The 23,110-nt window shown below is 44.2% G+C and overlaps 1 protein-coding gene across 2 annotated transcripts in view; it reads right to left on the bottom strand.

Moving 5' to 3' along the window:
- Positions 1 to 4,548: 4,548 nt before the first annotated feature.
- Positions 4,549 to 23,110, bottom strand: part of Mpp7 (MAGUK p55 scaffold protein 7) — a 179,733-nt gene continuing 161,171 nt past the window's right edge. For both annotated transcript variants that reach the window (XM_060380624.1, XM_060380625.1), the window contains exons 13-17: positions 20,889 to 20,969; positions 11,444 to 11,537; positions 10,360 to 10,468; positions 8,135 to 8,278; positions 4,549 to 7,431 (exon numbers count right to left, since the gene is read on the bottom strand). In XM_060380624.1, coding sequence (XP_060236607.1) covers positions 7,252 to 7,431; positions 8,135 to 8,278; positions 10,360 to 10,468; positions 11,444 to 11,537; positions 20,889 to 20,969 — 608 coding nt within the window. In that variant the 3' untranslated portion in view covers positions 4,549 to 7,251. The remainder of the gene's footprint in view (positions 7,432 to 8,134; positions 8,279 to 10,359; positions 10,469 to 11,443; positions 11,538 to 20,888; positions 20,970 to 23,110) is intronic.

The raw sequence follows: 23,110 nt of genomic DNA, 5'->3' as shown, positions 1-23,110 counted from the left end.
CAATTATTTTTGTCGCTCCTTCATAATTGTAATTTTGATACCGTTATGAGTTGTAGTGTAAATATCTGTATCTTCTGATAGTCTTACACAACCCCCGTGAAAAGGTTGCTTCACCAACCCCCAAAGAGGTCATGACCCACAGGTTGAGAACCACTGCCATATCTGCCTACGACTACACATAATACATGTGAGTCCTAACTTCATTCTCAACATGTAATCACCTGTAGACCCACAGACGAGTGTGTCTCTCAAAAGCTTCGGCGGGCAGAGAACAGTACAGACACCACAACTGGCCAACATTCAGAGAGTAACAGACCATGGGGTGCCCAGCTCCAATCGACACATCTGTAACACAACCCGTGTTAAGGCTCGGGGAGTATCTGGAAGTGGTGGGGGGAACCTGATGAGACTGTGCCTTCCGGAAATGGCCGAGAAGCTGCACCCGTGAAACTTCAATACCTAGACGAGACCCAAACAATGGCCGCATCAGCCAACAGACCAGCACGTAGGGGGGAACCTCATGGGGCTCCGCCCTTAGACGGAGCGCTAGGCAATTACTGACTGGGTAGAGAGGGAGACGGCACCTTCTGCAGAGAGAAGGTTCTAACGGGGTGTCTAATCACAAGCCGTCAACCTCGGAATTGTGTATCTATAAATAAGCAGCACTAAACAGGCTCAGGAGATTGTATATAGTGTGTGTGTGTGTGTGTGTGTGTGTGTGTGTGTGTGTGTGTTTAAAACAATAGTAATTAAAAGAGGCCATAAATCTGAAAGGCTGTGAGGGCATGGGAGGAGTTAGGTGGAGAAGAGGGAGAAGTGGGATGTAGTTATATCTTAATTTAAAACAAAGCAAGCAAACTCTTCCAAGCATGAAGACATGGGCACGGTGATATGCCTTTAAGCCCAGAACTCTGGAGGCAGAGGAAGATGAATCACTGTAGGTCTAAGACCAGCCTAGACTACACAGTGAAAAGATGCTGCTTCTGCTACTGTTGTTTTTTTGTTTTTTTTCTTTTCTTTTTTTAAATAAGCAAACTAAGACAACTTCCTTAATCAGAATAAAAGTGAGTATGTATTTGTCGGCTTTTACCTGTTATTCATAGTTCTATTGAATGGTGGTCAGAAAACCTAATCAGGGAAACATCTCGGAATTTAAGGTCTCCTGGTTGCCTACGTTAGCATTAGTTTGTAAATATTCAATGCAAGTACAATGAATAGAACGCACTTCTCAGTTTTGAGGAAAAACTCCTTTACATAGTTATGAGACCATGCTAGGAAATGATAGTGTGAAGACTGTCTGTAGTCATTTTTCTTTAAGATGTGCAACGTTCTACACGAAGAACTAAGGCAAGCATGGATGCTGAGCATGGGAACAACAGTCCTCCCCAAGGAAGAGTGCATCCCGTGGTTTCCAATACCCCACGGTCAGCCCCCAAAACATTCAAGTAACATTGTGCAGACTGAACATTCATGCACACACGTGCACACATCTAACAACAATTACTGGACAAGAGGCCATGAAACTGAAAGAAAGCAAGTACAGGTATACAGGAGGGTTTGGAGGGAGGGAAGAGAAGTGGCAAACAATGTAATCACAATCTCAAACAGGTCACAGATTTCAAGATCAGAAGACTGATTCCCAAGCAATCTGGCATTTCCATCACTCAAAGTCTTAGCTTGTGCCTTCAGAGCTTTGCCTGTGGCTCACCCACTTATTACTGAAGAATGGCTTTAAAACTAAATTAATGAACAATGAATTCAATTATGGTATCATCATTATTGTGCTCCCAGTTTTCTGCTTGCTTCATGTGTTGCCAGCCTCTCTCTCATCTTTCTATTCTAGAAATATCTGGCTGGCTTCCTTTTTGGTGTAGTGGAAAACTTGTCTCATGGTAAATGAATTTATGCATTTAACTTTGTTGTTAAGAGAGACACATTACTTGCTTCTCTTGTCTCAAGTTAAGGATTTTCTTCTGATTCTTCTTTGTGTTTGAGTTCTACAGGTAATTTCTTTCAAATTCATAAGAAGTAGTTCTTTGACTTAGTCCCTTTCTTCCATTCCCAATTTTTCTAGAATTCTAGATTCTGAATAGCAATGTATTTTGATAAGTTATTACTTTTTACTATAAATATTGCCTTTGCCATAATTTTGTCATTTTACAGCCAATTGTTCAACATATTTCCATATAAATTGAAAAAAATTAAAATGTTGTGCGTTTGAGTGTTGGCGTGTGCACGCTGTGACCGCACGTGGAAGTCAAAAGACAGCTCTCAGGAGTCGGTTCTCACCTTGTCCCTTGTTTTGAGGCAGGGTCTCTCCTGTGTCTGCGGTTTTCCTGTGTATTCCACACTGGATGATCTCAGAATCTGTGCCTCCTCTTCCAGTTTCCACACCTCAACACACACAGCATGTACTGGATTATGGATGAGTGACCCCACACAGAGCTTCTTAAAGAAGGATTTATTTTTGGCTACATGTAGGGGTGTTTCTGTGTGGGAACATACAGAAGGTGCCCTGGAGCTGGGTTAGGCATTGGACATCCACCTGACCTGGGTCCTCTACATGGGCGGGACACGTTCTGAACTTCTCTCCAGCTCCTGCTTCCGGCTTTTCAATGTGGGTTTCAAAGCTGGACTAAGCTCGTCAGGGATGTATCGATCTCCCTGGCCCTGGCTTTCTCTACGTTCAAGTGCAATCAGTAATCGCAACTGACATACTACTGTTACCACAGCGTAAAGGCTCAAGCAGCGAGGCTCAGGAAATGTTTGGTCAGCCTTTTAACCTATCTTGCAAGTGACTGATAAAGTGCAGCTTTTCAATCCCTATTCAGAAAGGCAAAGAGGATGGACATCAGAAGAGGCAGAAAACAGAAAATAGGACAGGAGCCTACCACAGAGGGACTCTGAAAGGCTCTACCCTGCAGGGTATCAGTGCAGATGCTGAGACTCATAGCCAAACTTTGGGCAGAGTGCAGGGAATCTTACCAAAGAAGGGGGAGATAGTAAGACCTGGAGAGGACAGGAGCTCCACAAGGAGAGCAACAGAACCAAAAAATCTGGGCCCAGGGGTCTTTTCTGAGACTGATACTCCAACCAAGGACCATTCATGGAGACAACCTAATAACCCCTGCTCAGATGTAGCCCATGACAGTTCAGTGTCCAAGTGTGTACCCTAGTAGGGGGAACAGGGACTGTCTCTGACATGAACTGATTGGCCTGCTCTTTGATCACCTCCCCCTGAGTGGGGAGCATCCTTACCAGGCCACAGGGGAAGACAATGCAGCCAGTCATGATGAGACCTGTTAGCCTAGGATCAGAAAGAAGGGGAGGAGGACCTCCCCTATCAGTGGACTTGGGGAGAGACATGGGTAGAGAAGGGAAGGGAGGGGAGGAGGGAAGGGGCTACAGCTGGGATACAAAGTGAATAAACTATAATTAATAAAAAATAAAATAAAATCAGAAACTAATTTTTAAAATAAACGTAAACCTTGAAGTTTAATCCTCATCCACACTGTGGAAGGGAAAAATATTACAAAGATAAGTGAAATCCAAATGGATTCGCTTGTTTAGGCTCACCCCCTCCCTGAAGTTCCAGGGAGTTTTCAAGTCCGATAATGTGCCAACAGAGGTGTGTGACAGCTGACCTTGAGGCCAGCCTGCACTGCTTGTGGATGATTCTGGCTGGCGGTGCTGTCAGCAGCAGGAACCCAGCAAGGGCCCAGCCCACCGCCACGCCGTTTTATTTACCTCGGAGACTGAGCGGTGCTGCGGATGTCCCAGATTAGAAGAATGGGGGTGTGGGTGTGGCCTAATACTTGTGTACAGGTGTTTATCTCAGGTGTTTCTCCTAGCTTAGAGCAGGAGGGGCATGGAACAGGTCAATTCCTGTTGATCACGCGGGGCTGTTACAATTGACTTAAAACAACTTTAACATGTCAGTGTACCCAGGCCGACCAACAGGACAAGCGCACAGTCTGTAACACACACTCTGGAGTCCTCTGGTGACACCCACTCTGAAGAGTCGCTTGCTCACAGAAGAATGCATAAGCCCAGGCCCATTGGATCACGGCAACGGTAACTGAGAAAACCACGCATGCTTATGAAGACAAACACGTTTCTAACAACTGAGGCAAGGCCAGGGTTGCTTAGTTGCCCCAAAGACCAGAAGACAGTTTGCTTTTCTTGGCCCAGATGACAAGTTCTGCTTGTGTAAGTAGGGCGAGAGGAGAATGGAGCTTTCTGACTCCAGATGGAGAAAAGGAGCCAGAGGTGAGAACGGGTGTCTCAGCGCCCTGGTCTGAATGCCCATCTCACTGTGCTTTGCACATCTTTAAGCTGCTGCTTACAGACCAAGACCTGCGAATCCCGTCTGTCCAGTAATCTTGACGAGAGCATTATTTGAGGAGAAATACAATGTTTAATTTTAGGCATGGAAAGATCAAATAAATTACATCATACTGAAGGATGGAATTCGCTCCGCCATGGAAAAAGCAACACAGGGTAGAACAATTACAGCGTGCTCAAAGCTAAGCAACTTCCAAGTCGATGTACTGTTTGAAGATACTTTATTAAGATAAAAACTTTCCATTACAGTTATCTATAAATCCATTATAGGCCAAAGGAAAATAAATACATTCTGTATCTTTAGGGACATTTTTGACTCCACAGTTTGGTAAATCTGACTGTACATGTTTGCTCATTTTGAGTTACTACAGTGTAGGTACACACTCTATGACTGCATAGTACCAGAACGTCAGCCTCGTTGATGCCAAGTTTCCATAATACTCCGTGAAAGCATGGCTATTGTTTCCATTTTATCTCTTTACTTTCAGACTGTGCTTAGCCGGCCGGGAGAAGGGTGGAAGAGGGGAGCAGCATTCCACACATTCAATTATAAACGTGCAGACAAACACTGGAGCACTGCTTTTCTCTCTAACCCTGCCTAGCCCTCCATCGCAGGGACAGGCTGCTGGAAGCTAGGAGCAAAGTGCTCTTCTGCTCCGTGGTGAGCTTGCCGAGGTCCAAGGGCATAGAGCAGGGCCTGACGCTGCAGGTGTCAGCAGCCTTTTCCTGGCCTGGCTTGTTACATTTTAATCCAATCTCTTTGTAAGCATCATGAACACCACAGGTCAGGCTATATGCCACCTGATTTCTTAAACTGTTTTTATTTCCATTATGATTATTATTATTTTTAAAAGAAGGATGGTTCGGCTGTGGTCTAAAAGGTATAGGCATTTATATTTTCATAACATCCCATCCCCTATACAGACTCACAATTTTTACTGCACTATATAAGCTCTACCCCAAAATAAAGAACACAGACAACAATCACCAGATACAGGAAAACAGTCAATGAAGATATCTGAGTAATGACCACAGGATACCTAAAGCATCTGCAGAATGTCCTGTGCTGGCATACGCTTCTTGTCATTCCTGGTACGGAATCTTGCTTTGTAGGAAGTGCGGGCATTTCCCAAAGGACAGAACATTCCACCCAAACCGACTCTTTTAAGACCTGTGTTTCCAGACAGGCCACAGAGGCCACTGGCTTCAGAACAGGAACCCGGCAGCCTTTCCGTCTGTGTTTAAGCTGCACAGCTTTAGTTAATAAACACAGAACTTGCGTGGATGGTGCTCACTGTTTCAGTGAACTTCAACGGCTGGACCTGAACACACAACAGAGTCACTAGAGCAGTTTTTGTCTCTGCTTCTCACAGAAATTTGACATGTCTTAAGGAAAGCTCGCCATGGACACTGGCAAGCAGCAGCGAACATGTGATATGTGTGTGGGCCTATCTGCCAAAAGGTCCAATATTTACATGGAATGTTGACCTTGCTTATAAAACTATTATTTTAAATTATCATATATTTACATAGTCTATTTTATGAATAGCCTTATTTGACAATTAAAAAATATGCCTTTCAAATATCTCACAAATATATAAAATTTCCCTACATTTTATTCTTCTTTAAACATGACACTTAAACTCTTTACAAAGCAACAAAAATATTTTTTATGAATAATTTTTATATGAAAGTCATATATGTGATGATCTTTCTACTGCCTAACCTGCACTGCTCACAGGACTGGCAGGAGTGTGTTCTCTGATGGAACTGTGACATTTGCAGTAATGTGAATTATTCACTTGCTGGAGACCTACATCATCAAAGAAGAAAGAGGGATGTCGTCTGAATACTTAAATATCCATCTTCCTTCAGAAAGGGTTGAGGTGGAATCTGCCAGTGTTGATAGCGTTGGTGACAAAACATTTAACACAGTATAAGGTTTCTAAAACACACTTTAGCACAATTTAAGTGTGTGGTGATTGCACAAATCAGAAACATAGTCACTTTTTTCCTTAACTGTTCTCTGGCATGTGCATTGCATGTCTTAAGAGTACTTATCTCATTCTTATAATTTAAAAACTGCAAAGCAAGAGAAGAAAACTTCCTGCTTCCAGAAACGTTTTCTGAAGAGTAACAGATTAAAACAGGGGGTACTCTGTGTCACCTTTTGCCCTAAGACACCACCATTTTTTTCTGAACCACGAGGAAAGGATTTTATACTACATCTATAGTATTAATTAAGTCTATCTCCTAGCCTGATGCAGTGGCGTGTACTCATATTCGGGACGCTGAGGCAGAAGAAGGCCGTGTTTGAGGCCAATATAGACAGCGCAGTGAAACCTTCACCTTAAAAAAAAAAATATTTTCCCTTATAGAGAGCCTGCAGCGTCACAGATATGCACTCACAAGGATTTCCTGAGCGATGATATGAGCTATTTCCTCATGGGAAAATCTGAGTTCCTACTTAGTTTTAAAGTGCGCACACTAAGAACACATTTTGTACAGGAGCTCAAAGAGGACAGTGCTATTTCCAGCTGGGTTAAGACTGCGGGGAAGCTCAGGGCTGCTACCAGCATGCTTTCAAGTGCAAGCATGCAAAGAGAAGGGGTTGTGAGCACACACGGGAGCAGGTGGCACAGGGACACCAGAGACAGAACCAGATTAAAGACAACCAGGAAATTCTAAGGTTTGCTAAGAATACAGCAGTGTGCAGATTGTGACTTTAGACTGTACAGCTGTGTGCTTCAAATACGGCTGTAAAACATATAAACAAAACCAGCATTGAAATTGTATGAAGATTTTCTATGACAGTGATACAGAGCATTAAAAAAACTCATACCCAAAACATGATAGCTGACCAAACTATGGACTCTGTAAAAACAGAACTGAAGGCATTTTCCTAAGTTATGAATGTAACCAGCTCACTGGGACCCAGTGGGACTCAGTCTCTAGCTTGTCAAATGTTGTTTTTAGTTCATTAAATGCCACAGTAAGATCATCATTCACTATGACTTTGTCAAAAAGATGGCCATACTGATTTTCCATTATCTGTGCTGATTTAATCATTTCTTGAAAGTCTTCTTCCTATAAAAACAAGTATTAACAAATTAGGTAGCCAGGCGACTGCACCATTTCACATCAATGGAAACTTCCTAATGACTTTACCTAAAGCTGTGATGCATTCAGACTTTAAAGCAAGTCAAAAACAAACAGAAACTGATTTAGAGACTAAGTTTAAAAAAAGGTTAATCAACTATAAAAAGTAAGCAGTCTCATATAAATGACTGGCTTAGAAAAAAATCAGCATGCATGCACAATACCATATCTTTGTTGTTGTTGCTTTTTCTTGTTTTGTTTGGTGGCATTGGAAATAAACCCAGAGCTCTGTGCATGCTGGGAAGCCCTAAAATACAGTGGCTCTACTACTGTTGTAGTTATGGGTTTGAGACAGAGTCTTGCTTTGTGGACATGTTGGTTTCAAATGTGCCAGGCAGAGGAGAATGGCCTCTACCTCTCAATTCTCATACCCCTGCATCTCGAGTGCTCCGGGGTTACAGGGGAGCATTACCAGATTCAGCTCTACAAAGTAGTGCTGAGTCAATTTAATATGAACATCGATTCATAGAAACAACAAGAACTTCCAATGCCATTGTTCAAACTGCACAGACCAAAACACACCTAAGTCTTGAGAGTTCTGTATCACAACCTCATCTGTAGCAGTGTCCCTAAGTACTGTGTACGAGCATTTAGGTGCTATTTACATGGTGGCTAAAATCATGACACCCACCGTGAAGGGCTTTGCAGTCCCTTGGTCATCTCTGCTTGAAATAATCTTTGCATTTTTCCTTGTCTCTCTCAATCGCTCTATGGATGGAGGTTTTATAAATATCACATAAGGTTTGAACTCCAGTGTCCTTAAATGTTTTACTGTCTGCAAGAGAGAAAAGTTTTTTTTTTCATATTTCCTCATAATTTCATGCATTCTAGATTTTCTAAGGAGAAAATGTCTTAAATCATTCTTTAAGTAAGCTTATTATTCAATCAGTTCTTGGTAATGAAGGTGACAATCTCACTGAAAAAAAAAAAACCAACCCATAACTTTCAATCGAAACATTTTAAAATTAACCATCACTAATGTGGAACACGATAGCTAAAAACATCAGAAAACTAGGTTCTAGATCAAGCTTCCAAAAGCTATGACGACTGGTAACTTCCTGTCTGTAAGCTATCCTGTCTCTTCCACAGTCTCTGTTATAAGCCTGAAGGAATATTCTGCGTAGCCTCTGCTCTCCATGAGGTTTGCCAGGACCACCTCACCCCTCCTCACCCCACCTAACCCCACCTCACCCCACCTCACCCCACCTCACCCCACCTCACCCCTCCTCACCCCACCTCACCCCTCCTCACCCCACCTCACCCCTTCACCCCATCAAGCATCTTGCTCTGTGTTCTCTGGAGGCAGGTCCTGCTATGCAGCCCAGGCTCTTGGCTCAGTTTCCTGAGTGCTGGATTATAGGTGTATACCAACTCACCCATTTTGTTTTGTGTATTCTTCTCTCATGAGATACATTCTGACCAGTTTCCCCTCCCTCTCTCCCCCAGTCCCTCCCCACCACACATATACCTCCGCTCTCCCTCAGATCCACCCCTCCCCCATTTCCCTTCACAGAGACATCAACCAAACAAGGTATAACAGGTTAGAGTAAGACTAGGCACAAACCCGCATATCAAGGCTGGGCAGCATATTATTAAAAGCAACCCAGTAGGAGAAAAAGGGTCCCAAGAGCAGGCAAAGAGTCAGACATCTCACTCCCATTGTTAGGAGTCCCACAAGAACACCAAGCTACACAATCCTAACATATATACAGAGCGTCTGCTACAGGCCCCAGCACGCTCCATGATTGCCCACCCAGTCTCTGTGAGCTCATGTGTGCCCTGCTTAGTTGATCCTGTGGGCCATATTCCCTGGTGTCATCCACCCTCTGGCTCCTACACTTCACACCGGGGCTTTTAAGTGTTGACTTCTGAAGACTGAACTGAAGACAAGAGAAACTGATAGAAGGGTCAGAACTGAGAGATATTATTGATCCCCACACGAGGGCCTCTCCAGAGCTGAATTTTTCCCAAATGCCACTGTGAGGTTATGGAGATGGGCTCCCTGTATTAAAGAAAGAGAGAGAGAGGTAGTGGGGATGGGGGAGGGGAAGGCAGGGGTGGGAAAGCACAGAGGTGGAGGTGAAATGCAGTCATTGAGTTTGGGAATGGCAAGGTTCGTACACAGGCAGGGAGTTCAGAACGAGCAGGGTTGCCCCACTTCTTCCTGGTGCCTGGACAGGAGACAGGCTCCACATCGATGCTAAGGATTCTGTGATTCCACCTTCTCCATCCCTGAGAGGTGTGGAAGTCCTTTATGATTGGAAGGCTAAGCAGCCCAGAGCACCACCATCACAGAAGGAGACTGTGTGACCTCAGGAGGACTAGGGTAATGCTAGGCTTGGGTACCAATCAGATGACAAGTAATTTGATACAGCAATTGAACGTTTCCACCCATGGGCCCTCTCAATTCGTTTGAAGTGCCCATAAGAATTCCGTGGGTGGTATACAAGGTCTCCTGTGGGAGACATTATTAAACAGTGCTTCATAGCTCTGCTGGGATTTAAATGTCTTCTCTGTGTCCAAGACCAAAATTAGAGAAAGAGAACCAAGCTCTAAAATTTAGCCTGTTGCCAGACTATAAACACCAAGAATAAGACATAACACAAAACATGTCATGTATGCAACAGTGTGTACCATATTATTAAAAGGTCCTAACAGCCAGGGGACTCGAGTGAAAACAAGAGACAGAAACTCTGACCCTGGGGCTTCTTCTCCTCTTTCCCGCTAATAACATTATGCCTTTCTTCTCCACCCAAAACGCCTCAACCTACATTTAAATGAGCAGATGTCATACGAAGTTCATCCTGGGGTTCCTCGGGAACACACAGGGAATGGCGTAACGTTTTGTTTACTTACATGGGGCTGGACATCCAGCAGACAGACTTTGTTCTTCGCCAGGACAGAGCGGACTGAGTCTATGCTGGTACCGTAGTAGTTGTTTTTGTATTCACCATATTCAATGAACCTGCAGATAATCAGACACGCACCTGAGTGGTTGTGAGTGTGAAACAAGCGGGCGGCAAGTTCTACTTCGTAGGCAAAAGATATTTTTGCTGAACAAGTGACTTTTTTTCCCCTGTATTTAATAAAATAAACAGAGCCAAGCATTTCAACAAATGTCAATTTAAAAAAATCTTCTACATTTTCAAATCAGTAACACTTGCTTGTATTACATTTAAGCCCAAAAAAGTACTTTAGTTCAGTGGAGTGCTAATGTTTTCCATCACCCCTTTCAGAACTAATGCAATGCAATAAAACAGCGCATAAGCCAAACAATAGAAACTACTGGAATTTCACTGCCCACTACAGAGCAACAGAGCTGGGCACCGCAGCCACGGGAGCTGGGGTGGCTAATGGAACCAGGGCAGCGATTATGTGCTATAAAAACACAGTCGCAGGGCCAAATCGAAGAAAGCATTTTGATGTTTCAATAAAATCCCGCAGTACGGCGTTAAACACGCCCTGCTTCTGACGCCCTGAAGTAGCCACACCTCAGCAGTGGAAAACTGGGCAGGGTGGAGTAGGAGCTGGCTGCAGCAGACAACCGAGTGCACTTTATTCTAGTGTGGGGAGAGACTGAGGCATGGGTGAAAAAGACTACGGTGCGCACCGATCGCATACCTCGCCGTTAATTTTAAAAACAGTCATATCCAAGTTACATGTTGAGACTCAATTACTGAACTGGAAAAAAAAGTCACAGAAGCACACAGGGAAGCTACCCTCATCCTAAACCTGCGGTTTGAACTGAACAGAAGTACTAAAAAAAAAATATGGCATGAACATCAGTAATTGTGAACTACCACTTTTTAAGGGTTTCAAATGTTACTCTAAGTGAAACACATTTCAAATGGAAGAGAACCTGAGGCTGTCTGAAACTAGATATACGGGCACCAGTCTAAAACAACAGTAACAGAATCAATTCTACACCGTTTTCACATACTTGTTATTTTGTACGTCTGTCTCAAACAAATGTTTGGAAATAAAAATATATTCCACACCATCACTCTCTTGGCTTCTTCTTGCTCTAGTGGTATCTGCAATTACATAGAAAAAAAAGATGAGAAAGGTCTAATTCAGTTACCTTAATATATTAAAAGGAAATCAAGGACATTAAGTCAGTTTCCTACACAAGATTTAAAAACACACCGGGAAAAAAAAAAAAAGTAGCTGCTAAAATACAGTGGAGTAGAATTCATACTTTCCCACTGTTGTTACAAGGTTAAGACTGAAGACTAATTCCATCATGGGTCTGGGCCTTCCTTCTACCTCTGAAGAATCTTTAATACAACTGATACATAAAAGTACTCATTAGTGTAGAGTTTCAGCCAGTCCCCAGGAAAACACTCCCCCCCGCCATTTGCTTGTTCTATGATCTACTGATCCCTCTTTGCTGAAGTGGGCATACTGCTTCACTAGCGGAAGGTGAAGCCTCCTACACAGCTACAGCAGGCACCTTCAGCATCCTGTTTCACCAGATGAAATAACCACCACGTGTTATTCACCACTCTGGCCAAGTCACCAGCAACAGCATCTTCGACAGAAAACATAGGGTACAAAACAGAATGCTTTCCCATGTGGACATACACCTGACACCCTACAGCAGCCTAGCCTTCCTGATCTTACAATCAAAACCCCCAGACCCCCTGACAGTTACCTGAGCACCTTGAAAGGAGACAAAACAAGCTAGGCATGGAGGTAAACACCTTTAATCCCAGCAGTCAGGAGGCAGAGGCAGGTGGATCTCTGTGAGTCCAAGGCCGGCCTGGTCTACAAAGTGAGTCCCAAGACAACCAATGCTACACAGAGAAACCCTGTCTTGAAAAATCAAAACAAAACAAATATACAAAATAGGAAAGGCTTTTCTTAGAAGCTATAACATACTGGTAACAAGATGGGCTAGATTCCTGCAGATAGTTAGGGATGTAACCACTCATGAAAGTTATGCTGAAAACACATTGGGCTTAAAGGAAATGTTAGGGTTAAAAGAGTTAGGAGGGAACGTCAAGGAAGAGAAACAAGATGGACAGTAACTGGTGTGAGGCATCCATGCTCAGCAGCTGAGAGAAAGGACAGGGTGAGGTCAGCGCTGGCAGCAGCTGGCTGACTGACTCCCATGAAGCCCTGGGGAATGAACACAGGATAGTGTTGACCTCTCGCACCCTCATGCTTCTAACGAAGCTAAATGTAAATGGCTAAACTGTGGAGAAGGATAGCTGCCACTAAAGGAGGTTCCACCTACTGCAGAGAAGAGACGAGCCCAGACCACCCAACAGATAAGGAGCAATGTGTCAGACAGTTCAGAATGACTGAGGCCACAGCTATTGTCTCCCCATGGCAAAATACAAGCCGGACACACGAGTGTGGAGAACAAGGGCAGTCTGACAGCTGCAAGGCCGACGATGGCAGTTCATTATGATGCGCATAGGTAGCACAGGTAGTCAAGATCAGCGGCTAACAAGGCAGAAGTCAGACGTGTAGCACGGGGTGGACATGGGGTGGGGCATGGGTGAGCAACATGTAGCAAAGCCTGGTCATCAGCCTGGCTGGACTAGGGGAGCACACAGGCCCTCCACGGGCTTACACTCAGTATGTTCAAAGAATTAACCGAGCTTAATAGAAACCATGTCAGTCTCTGCTTCCTGCCATGGTACTATGAAAAGCAGCTCCTGGGCTCTTCCTGCCTTGGAACTCCTTGGATGCATGGGCATTTCTTTCATTTTTCCTTAATCTTTCTAAGCAGAGGCTGCTTTCACATCACTTAGTCCCATTTGTCTGTGTCTTTCATCCTCACTGGGCTGAGGGAGCAAACTTGAGAGCCGCCATCCCAGTTAACTTTGGGAGACCTTTGAGTTCCAGCACCCGAGTCCCTGAGCAGGAGGATGTGGATTGAAGAAGGCCATGTCATTCCAAAACAAAAACCAAAACACTCAGCAAAACCAAGAGCATGAGTGAGCATGAGTAAGCAGTGTGGAGAGCACATAGAAAGGAACACATTAAGTCTCTTTAGAAACCAACACTGGTCTGAGAATAACTTTTGCTCAGATTCAAACCAACGGACTTTAAGAAGTGAGTATGAGTATCAAACACAGATCTCAGTCTAACCTCTGAATAATGAGCTCTCTCTCTCTCTCTCTCTCTCTCTCTCTCTCTCTCTCTCACACACACACACACAGGAAAAGCTTGGAGAACTCAACTGAGATGCGTGCCATGCACACAAGCCTCGTTCTCTTCTCTGAACCAGAGCATACGGAACCCACAGCACAACGAATTAATGGAACTTAGGGTCTAAAACAGAGTTGAGAATATGCTAGAATAAAATGTATCAACAGTCTCCAGAATTTATATCAAAAACAGCACTAAGTATTCACAATATAAAAAAATGCAACCAAAGACTATACAACATGAGAAACAAGAAAACATTACCAGTTCTCAAGAGAAAAGATAACAGATCACGTTCGAATGTCACAGGCTTTAAAGCACCTACTGTAACTATGCTTCAGGAAAGAAAACACATCTGAACTGGATTGAAACTATGAAGATTTACCATAGAAACAGGAACTATGAATGGGTAAGTAGAAATTTTATAACTAAAAAGATGCAACACGGACAGAAACAAAACACTAAAAGGCTCAGTAGCGTAAGAGGTTAAAAAAAAAAAAAAAAGCCAGCAAGCTGGAAGGCAGGGCAGAAAAATTCACAGAATCTGAACAAAGAAGAGGAAAAAACATGAGAAGACATAAACGGAAGGCTAGGGCTCTACGCACAGATACTGAAATGTCTATGACATGCAGAAAGGGGTCCCTAAGCACAAAAACAAGCTGAGGACGGCCAGCAAGTAGTCCTGGGAAGAAATAAGGACCCCAAATTTGTAAAAATGTGGGGAAAAGGCACAAACTCACAGCACTGCAAAAGCGCATCAAATCCCACCAAATCCCACAACAGTGTTTTTGTTTTTTGTTTTTTGGTTTGGTTTGTTTTTTTTTAAGCCAAAACACTTCTAGACATTTACACCCAATTAGTAAATGGCAGGGGGAGGTAAGGAGCCTTGCGAACATCTAGAGTGTGGCTAATATTCACAGCGACTAAGAACTGCAGCTACTGCAGGTTTCTTTTTGTAAATCACTAAAACATGAAATAACAGGGTTTTTTTTCTTTTATCCATAGGGGAGGGCCCAGCCCATGGTGGGCGATACCATCTCTGGGCCGGTGGTTTTGGGTGTTATAAGAAAGCAGGAGAAAGGGAGGGGTTGGGAGGGGAAGAGGAAGGGAACTAGAGGGGGGATATAAATAAAGTAAATAAAGTATAATTAAAAATAAAAAATAATAATGGAAAAAATGATAAATACATATGCATATGGACAGGTGAAAATAAGGAACATACGTGTATACACACACACACACACACACACACACATTAAAAAAAAGAAAGAAAGAAAGCAGGCTGAGCAAGCCATGATGAGCAAGCCAGTGAGCAGCACCCTCCATGGCCTCTGCAACAGCTCCTGCCACTCCTGCCTCCAGGTTCCGGCCCAGCTTGAGTTCCTGTCCTGACTTCCTTCAGTGGTTAACATTTTTATATAACTGAAAGAAAAGCGTTACCAACCAAATTATCTTTCAGGAAAAAAGGGTAAAGTGGAGACCTTCTCTGGTAAAACAAACTAGTGCTCATCTGCAAACTGTTCTAAAGAAAAAGACATTTCCATATAAAAGAAGTGAGGAGGAAATCTGCATCTTCAGGAATAAAGTGGTACCAGTCAAACAAACATCTCAGAATACTTGGTTCTATTTCCCAATTCAATGAGCTATACCTGCTTTAACCTCGACTGTCACTACTTGGGAGCTGTCCGCTTGGTTTCCTTAGACAGGGTCCCCCGAACCTGGAACCTGCCAAGTAGAGCTGGGCTGGCAGTGAGCTCCAGGGACCCGCCTGCCTCTGCCTCCCTGTCACAGGGAGTAGAAACACACACCACCACGCGTGGCTTTTTACATTCCGTTGTGGTGAAAGAAGCAGCCTCCCCCCCCAGACCCCGCCTTCGAGATGAACACTTTCCTAGTGCAGTCATCGCCCCAACCCCAGTCTGGAAACTTCTGAAGCTGTTAAGCCTGTGGTCTGGCCATCCCCTACTTGCTTCGTCAAGGGCAGCAAAGCCTATGTCTTATCAAATTCTTGTACACAAGGTTCGCTGTAATTGCTGCGTTTGTTAATAGTCAAAAGTGGGGCGGCAGAGGAACCTCCATATCCCAGGCAAGCACGCAGACAGGCTGCAGTGCTTCCCTGCTAAAAATGCTGATGTTTGACACTGGGACTGTGGCTGCATTGCACACTCAGGCTGAAATGAAACAAACAAACAAACAAACAAACAAACAAACAGTGAACTGCGTAATTCAACATAAAGTGCTGGGGATCAGAGGAGGCCACAGGGACGGGTGCAGAGCAGCACTTGACAGAGCGGGGAGAAAGCCCAGCACAGCATGGCCATTTCTGAGGTGGAAATCCTCATTATGCCTATGATAATACTTATACATGCGCAGACAGGCTAAAACAGACCTAAGTCCATGTCACATATTTCAATTGCATCTTTTAATAACATTCAACAGAAAACTATGAGCCAGGAAAAGTAACAGTGTTTAAAAAAAAAAAACTAAAAAGTACTTATGTATTGTGTGGGGCACACACTACGGTGTGCACATGGAGGTCAAAGGACAACTTCAAGTTGTTTTTCTCTATCCACCACTTAGGTCCTTGGGATTAAACTCGGGTCCTCAAGCTGGGCAGCAGGCTCCTTTACCACTAAGTTATCATGCCAGTCCCCCAAAAAATGAAATTTTAAGGCCAAATATCTGGAGTTATGGCCCACATCCTAATTCCCTTTACCAAGCCAGCAAACATATTCTAATCCAAAGGTCATTCAACAGTCTCTCGCTCCTCCCCACGGAGGATCAAGAACTAGCGCTGCCCTTCATGGAATGACATGATCTTTCCAAAAGCAGGATTAAGGACTGATAAATTTTATCCCATCATGAGAACTAGCAATACTTTTCAGAGTAGGAAAATATTTTGTTGGTTGTGTATTGTATGACACATGTTCAAAAGCAGAAACAATATTTAAATGAGTACTTTTTCTGCTTTGGAAATTAATAAAAATAATTTATTAATTATTTTTGTTGTTGATATTTGCTGGTATTCCTTTTCCCAAAAGTTAGATAAAAAACAAACAAACAAAAAAAACCCAACAACATTGGAAGTAAAAACTGAGAGTCTCCTCTGCATGAATTTGCTGGTAATAAAGAAAATACTGTGCTTGCCCAACTCTGCGAGCTCTACACCATGACCAAGCACGTACAGCACACACTTTCAGGATCATTGCCCTAACCTACAGAGGCCCCTCCACCAAGCTGGGCCTTTCAGAAGTACACCAGCTAAGTGAATAAGATACCAGGCAGCTCTCAAGAGTTAGCCATGGTCCCTGTTCCTTTGCTGCAAAAAAAAAAAAAAAAAAAAAAAAAATCATATCTAAGTAGAAGCGACGAACTTGGCAACAAAGAACAATGCTAAAGGAGTCCTGAAGGTGCCTTTGAGAAGATTGCAAGGGTTATCACGTTCTAGCAAAAGTCAAGTGACATATCCTTTAGACAGCCAAGTCTTCTAGAACACGGACAGTTTGACCTCTGTGAAAACACCGCATGGGAAACCTCATGAAGAGGAGGTGGGTTGGAAGATGAAAGGTGATAAAAGCCAGGCTAAGGATTTGGAATCCATAGATCCAAATGCTGAAGAGGTAACATTCTCTTTTGGACCTGTCTCCTTCTGATACAGTGAGAAGAGATGTAAGCTTTAAAAGGAGCACAGGTTAAAATGCACGACTGGAAACACCAAGGGAGGTCAATAAGGGAGCCTGTGGCTGGATAGGAGACGGCCAAGCTGAGCTGCTATGAGGAGGGACAGGATGTGGGGAAACAGGAACGTTCGTATCATCAGGTCCACTCTCTCCATCTTCCCCTGAGGAGCACACACAAGTCACCACTGGCCTGTGCATCTCTGCTTGCAATGCAGCTAATTATGACAAATTAAACCAAGTAAAAGCAACTTCTAAGACTCTCCCATTTATCCCAGAAAGGACACAATCTCAGACCACCTTGTAGACAGGGAGCTAAACACAAGCAACCAGGAACATCAGTGGCTATCACTGTGCTAAGATTTGACTCCCCACAGACAGTAGAGGAAAACGGCCCAGGCCAAAACGACAGGCTGCATGTAAACATGAGAAGAAAGCATGGTCTAACTAATGTGCAGAAGACCTGCCAAAGGCAGAAACCAGCAATGCCTTCTAGGTCAGTGGGCTGTATGGCTGGCAGCGGCTACTGGCCAGCAGATGGCCAAAGCCAGAGCTAATAAACGTATCCCCCTAGTTGGGCAAGGAGCCCAATTACAGCATGGTATCACCTCACTGGGTTGGGTCAAGGGAATAAGCATGGTGGGTGGGGCTTGGCCCATGACAAGCTCAGAGAATTAAGCAATCTAACAGGAGTAACCTGAGTCTTGTCCATTTTCTGCTGTAAGCCCAATGAAAGACTCTAGGTGAGAAGCTCAATGGTTGTTCCTTTCTGTGACCTCCCTCTACTCTCTGGAGTTCCTCCTATGTCACTCATAAAAACAAAGAAAACCCATGTTCTCACTTTCTCTTAATTCTCCTTTAAAAAATTGGTTTTCACTTTGCTTACTTTCATGTGTCTGTGTCTTTAGTAATAGTGACAGACAATGAACTCAAGAGCCACCGACTCGGGCTGTCTTCCCGTGACTACTGAGTGTCTGCTACCCCAGTGCTCCAGACCACGTGCACCTGTGGAGAACGCCAGCACGCTCAAGGACCTGCATCTCTCTTCCTCAGCATCTCTTTATGAATCCCTTCGCAGCATAGGCAGTTGCGGCCCGTTATCTCCCTGCATTCTTGCCTCCAGGATGCAAACAAGCCATGATTTACCTATCTACTCACTACTGGTGGCACCTGGGTAGCTTTCAGCTTGAGACACGTATGAAGACTATTTCTAAGACTGTCAGAGCACATGTTGACCACACACACATTTCCACTGGGTGTGAAATTAAATTTGTGGCTCCTGTGGTATTTGTGCAGTTTTACCATACTTACTTTTCCAAAGTATTAACTTGAGCTCACATCAATGCACGAAAGTTACACATCTCCACACCTGTTATAATACACTGATTCTAGTGGATGTTTAATGTATGTTTCAGAAAAGAACATTTCAGAAGCATGTATCAAACAGAGCACTACTATGATCAAAATCGAAAGCTTTCTCTAAAATTCCAGGGCCTGCCCAAACTATTTTGCAAAGCAACACAATCTCAAATCCCAAAATTCACCTTCAAATATATTCTTCTTGAGTTGGCTAGAACACTGAGCTGGTGCTCAGTGCGGTACCAGGAAGCCCCGGGGCAGGTCGCCACACACAAAACTTCGTACAGCTTTCCCTACGAGCCTGAGGGCGTCTCAGCAAGCCTGGGGAGCACTCTGCATAGGAGTCTTAAGGCCTTAACATGTTTCAAAGTGAGTCCCATTTAAGAGCAAGAAGTAACTACAATGAAAGATTCTTTGCTGAGCTCTTGACATGATCTTAGTGTCTGCTCAAACGGAGGCCAAGAGCTTTGTTTTGAAATTCTCAGCAGTGCTGCAACTCTCACAGATGGCCACCTCTGATAAGCAGTATTTATCTTCAAAAGAAACTAAGCTGTACTATTTACTGGGCTACTGCAGTTTGAAAGGACAGCGCTATACAGGAGGGGATGAGAAGTATCTTGAACTACAACTTGCATCCTCATCGGCTCACGTTCTGCTGTTGCACAGCTGGCAGGGCCATCTTTGGAGGTTATGGAACCTTCCGCAGGTGAAGCCTGACTAGAGGAAACAGATTAGTAAGGGCAGGTCTGTATAGGATGGCCTCCAGTTCCGGCTTTGCTCCCTGTTTCCTGCTTCTCTGCCAAGCACACAGGCTCAGCCACTGAGTAATGCCACGCCTTTCCTATCAGGATGGAATCAGTTCCTTTGACCCAGGAGGTTGGTACTAGCAGGTCTTGTGTTCACACTGAACAAAGGTAACTAACCTGAGAAGTGATAACAAAGCAAAGCACTTGCTTCAAGTCCAGGTGAAGCATCCTTTCAATCTAGTTCTCCCCCTCAGCGAAGCTTCCCTTCCACCCTCCTCTGTGAACGGGAGAAAACACAACCTGTTCTACGCTGCTGCGTAGAGGGTCGTATAAATCAGGGATTTTATATAACGAGGAGCTGACACAGCAGGAAAATGGTAAACCTCCTTCCCCCTCAGAATCTGTTTTGAACCTTCTGGGTTTCTCCCATAGTCATGCACCTGAAAAGGTCAGCAATTGTTTGGTAAAACTTTCTAACAATCTGTACACTGGAATTCAACATCTGTAAGAGAAGGGAATTAAAAGAAAAAAAATGAAGGAAAAAAAAAAAAAAACAAAACCCTGTACCATTCCACATGGTTTCTTTACTTTCATCTTGGTTGCTGAAAACCAGAAGTCCCCTTACTCACAGCTAAAAGTGATTACAAACAGTAATTTGGAAAAATGTAGTAACATGAAGTAACTGGAGGTAGTAGAACACTGTAATTTAGAAACACTGTTGAACTCTTCCAAAACTAGAGAACATTGCTACGGGCAATATACAAATGATTTTTCTTAAATGCAGCACTAAAACCACTTGAAAAAGCCAACCTTTCAATTTGGCCTTTCATACGGCTTTCTAACATCAACATATTAAGTAGTCAAATGGCATTTATTCTGGAGATCAAAAATGTTTCAAGTATCGTATTTCATTTGTAAAAATGCATATGAAAACCATTTTTATAAAAATAGATCTAATTCTGTGTCCCCCAAAGAAGCCTACCATGTTTGGTCAATTAAACTATGGAAAGCTCATTTGAAATGCTACCTGCCAATTACTACATATAAAAGATAATTAAGAAACGTTGGTGCTATGAGAAGTCTCCCCAGCTTTCTGGGGTTGGGTCTTTCTAATCATAAAACTGCTTTAAAAAAAAAAAAGCTTCTGGAAAACACTAGAACTTATTTGGGGGAACAGAACAGTAAGACTTTTATTTAGAAGATAATGTGACTACAGCCTGCTATCATCCATGTACTAAAAGTCACCATAAAAGTCTCAAGCGTAAACTGTGAGTGTGGGGCAGAGCCTTGACTCTGACGGCCTGCTGCCCTCCCTGAGGTCACAGTGTGACATCCCTGTGGACTCTCCTGGGCTGAGAATGACCTCGAGCAGCACTATGCCAGCTCCCTGAGCTACTGGTGACCGTTACATGTCCTCAGAGAAGCGCTGAGCACTCGGACTCACGGGGCACAGTCACGCCATAGTGCTGTGTGTCACTGATCAGTAGCTTCCTCTTGAGCTCATTCAGCCCGACGCCGACAGGACCTGAAACACAAGGCAGTGGAGAGTGAGAACAGGAGTCTAGACCTCTGTCCAAGCACGGAGCCTATTTCTAGCTGAGCTGTAGGTATGGAAAGGACTGGGTTTCTGGCGTTGCTTCCGAAAAAAGTACCCCCTTTCAGAAAACTTAAAACAAAACATACTCATAGCTGAGGATATTTCTAAGTAACCCATATACAATCACCTAAAATTGTACTGAACCATCCTGATGATCACTTCATTCTTAAATATTTTTTTAGATTTCAGTAAAAGAAAATTGTTGACCTTTATTTCATTTTGGGTACCAATTCAATTGTGCATTTCAAATGCACAAAGCCATGGCCACACAGAGCTCTGTCATGACCTCCTAGCCTACAGAATTTTAGGCAGTCCCAAGCATTTGAAAGCTGACACAGGCATTACACGTGTCATTTTACATCCGCCGAAGGCACACACACAAAACATACAATGAGCAAGGCAAATGGCATGTGTTGTGACAATAAGAGATGGCAGATAAACACGGCATTTAAAGAAAATGGCTCGTCAGTGAGGGTCCCAGGGCTGAAGAAGAAAAACCACCCAAAGAGTGGTTGTGAACACTAGTCTGAAATCATGAGCCATGAGGGTTTCAGCTTCCCAGCGGGCGTTCCTTCCTCATCTTAAACCTTACACAATGTGTGGCTGGGGTCTATGGACGCATTGTGCAGACATGTAGCCAGAGCACAGGCGCCAGGGCCAGCCTGCCCTGAGCTAGGTCCCCACCTGCTCCTATCCAAACTTCTTATTCTGTGATAACGGAGAAGGTGACAGACACACTCCCACCTCCGGGAAGGTCAGGTGTGCTCTCTGGTGAATCGCAAAGCTCCCCTCCTTGGGAGATGGGAAGAGAGCTCAGTACAGACTGGCATGACTGAGCACCCCTGTCCTGTCTCTTCTGTAGGTCAGAAGACCCAGGAAAGGATGCTGATGAGCTTGCAGGCACACAGAGCCCGGCTCAGCTGAGCATACTGTGAGTGAAGGGAATGGCGTGAGAAAAGGCAAAAGGAGCAGGACTGGGGACCAGAACATCCTTCCCCACCAGCTCTGTCCTGCTCCTGCTTTCCACCTTTTCTGCATGGCTGTAGGGAGCCTGTTTCTCTGTCAAATTCTCTTTGTTCTCTAAGACTCCAAGAGAACTCAAGTGGTATGCTCAAGTGACATTCACAGCTACCAGAACTTACTGGAACACACAGTTCCCCTCTTCAACTTAATATGCTCGCCTAGCAAGAGCCTAACAAAGGAGAGAGAGGAATGTGAGTTCTAACAACACAACTTGTATTTCCACACTTGGCATGACCAGAAGGAAAACATGCAACAAAGTCAGATGTCTGCATCCACTTACTTCATATTTAAGAGCGCGAGAGCCGCAGCGTACAAGCAAGCACACAGAGGCCCATGAGTACAGGTGGAGCAACACCACCACCTGGATAGAAACCATGACTGGGTTTACCTGAACATGAAGCACCATGGGCCTGCTTCTGAGGCCTTCTCCTTAAAGTTATGCTGAAGGCTTGGATGGCAGCTTGATGTGACTAGACCATGGGGCTTGATCAATGGCTGGATGGTGGAGCCCACACTGCAACGCACACCTGACCATAGGACCTTTCTGGGTTTCATTCTGCGATATGCTCAGCATCCTGCCCAGCCCCCATGCCCTCCCTCTCTGGTACTCCTGCATTGCCAGGAGCCTCCCAGAAGCGGAGTCAGCTGGCCATGGCTGGAACCTTTGAGACAGTGAGCCCAAATCAATCTTCCTCATTTTGAGCTGTGTGTTCAGATACTTTGCTATACGGACTGAGCCTACTAACATAGAGGGAGAGAGAGAGGCAACCTTAATTGACAGGAGTGCAACAGGTCAGGTGTATCCCAGTGAAATAACACCAGCGATAAGCTTGGTCCTAACGGCAGCATGAGAACGTTAACCTGACATTAACCTGAGTGACAGAAGCACATCCAACGCCACACAAGGCTGGCATCTAGCCCTACCCTAACTTTGGGTTATGTACCAAGTCCACAGGTTTCCTATACTTTCCCACTTCAAACGACTTGCCACCCTAATTACACACGCCTGCTCACTGGCCTGGATCCCCTACCAGGCTGTGAGGTCT

The sequence above is a fragment of the Meriones unguiculatus genome, chromosome 3, assembly GCF_030254825.1.
Source record: "Meriones unguiculatus strain TT.TT164.6M chromosome 3, Bangor_MerUng_6.1, whole genome shotgun sequence".
NCBI classification, from domain to species: Eukaryota; Metazoa; Chordata; class Mammalia; order Rodentia; family Muridae; genus Meriones; species Meriones unguiculatus.
The sequence above is the reverse complement of the archived record's forward strand: the minus strand, read 5'-3'. Positions and strand labels throughout refer to the sequence as shown.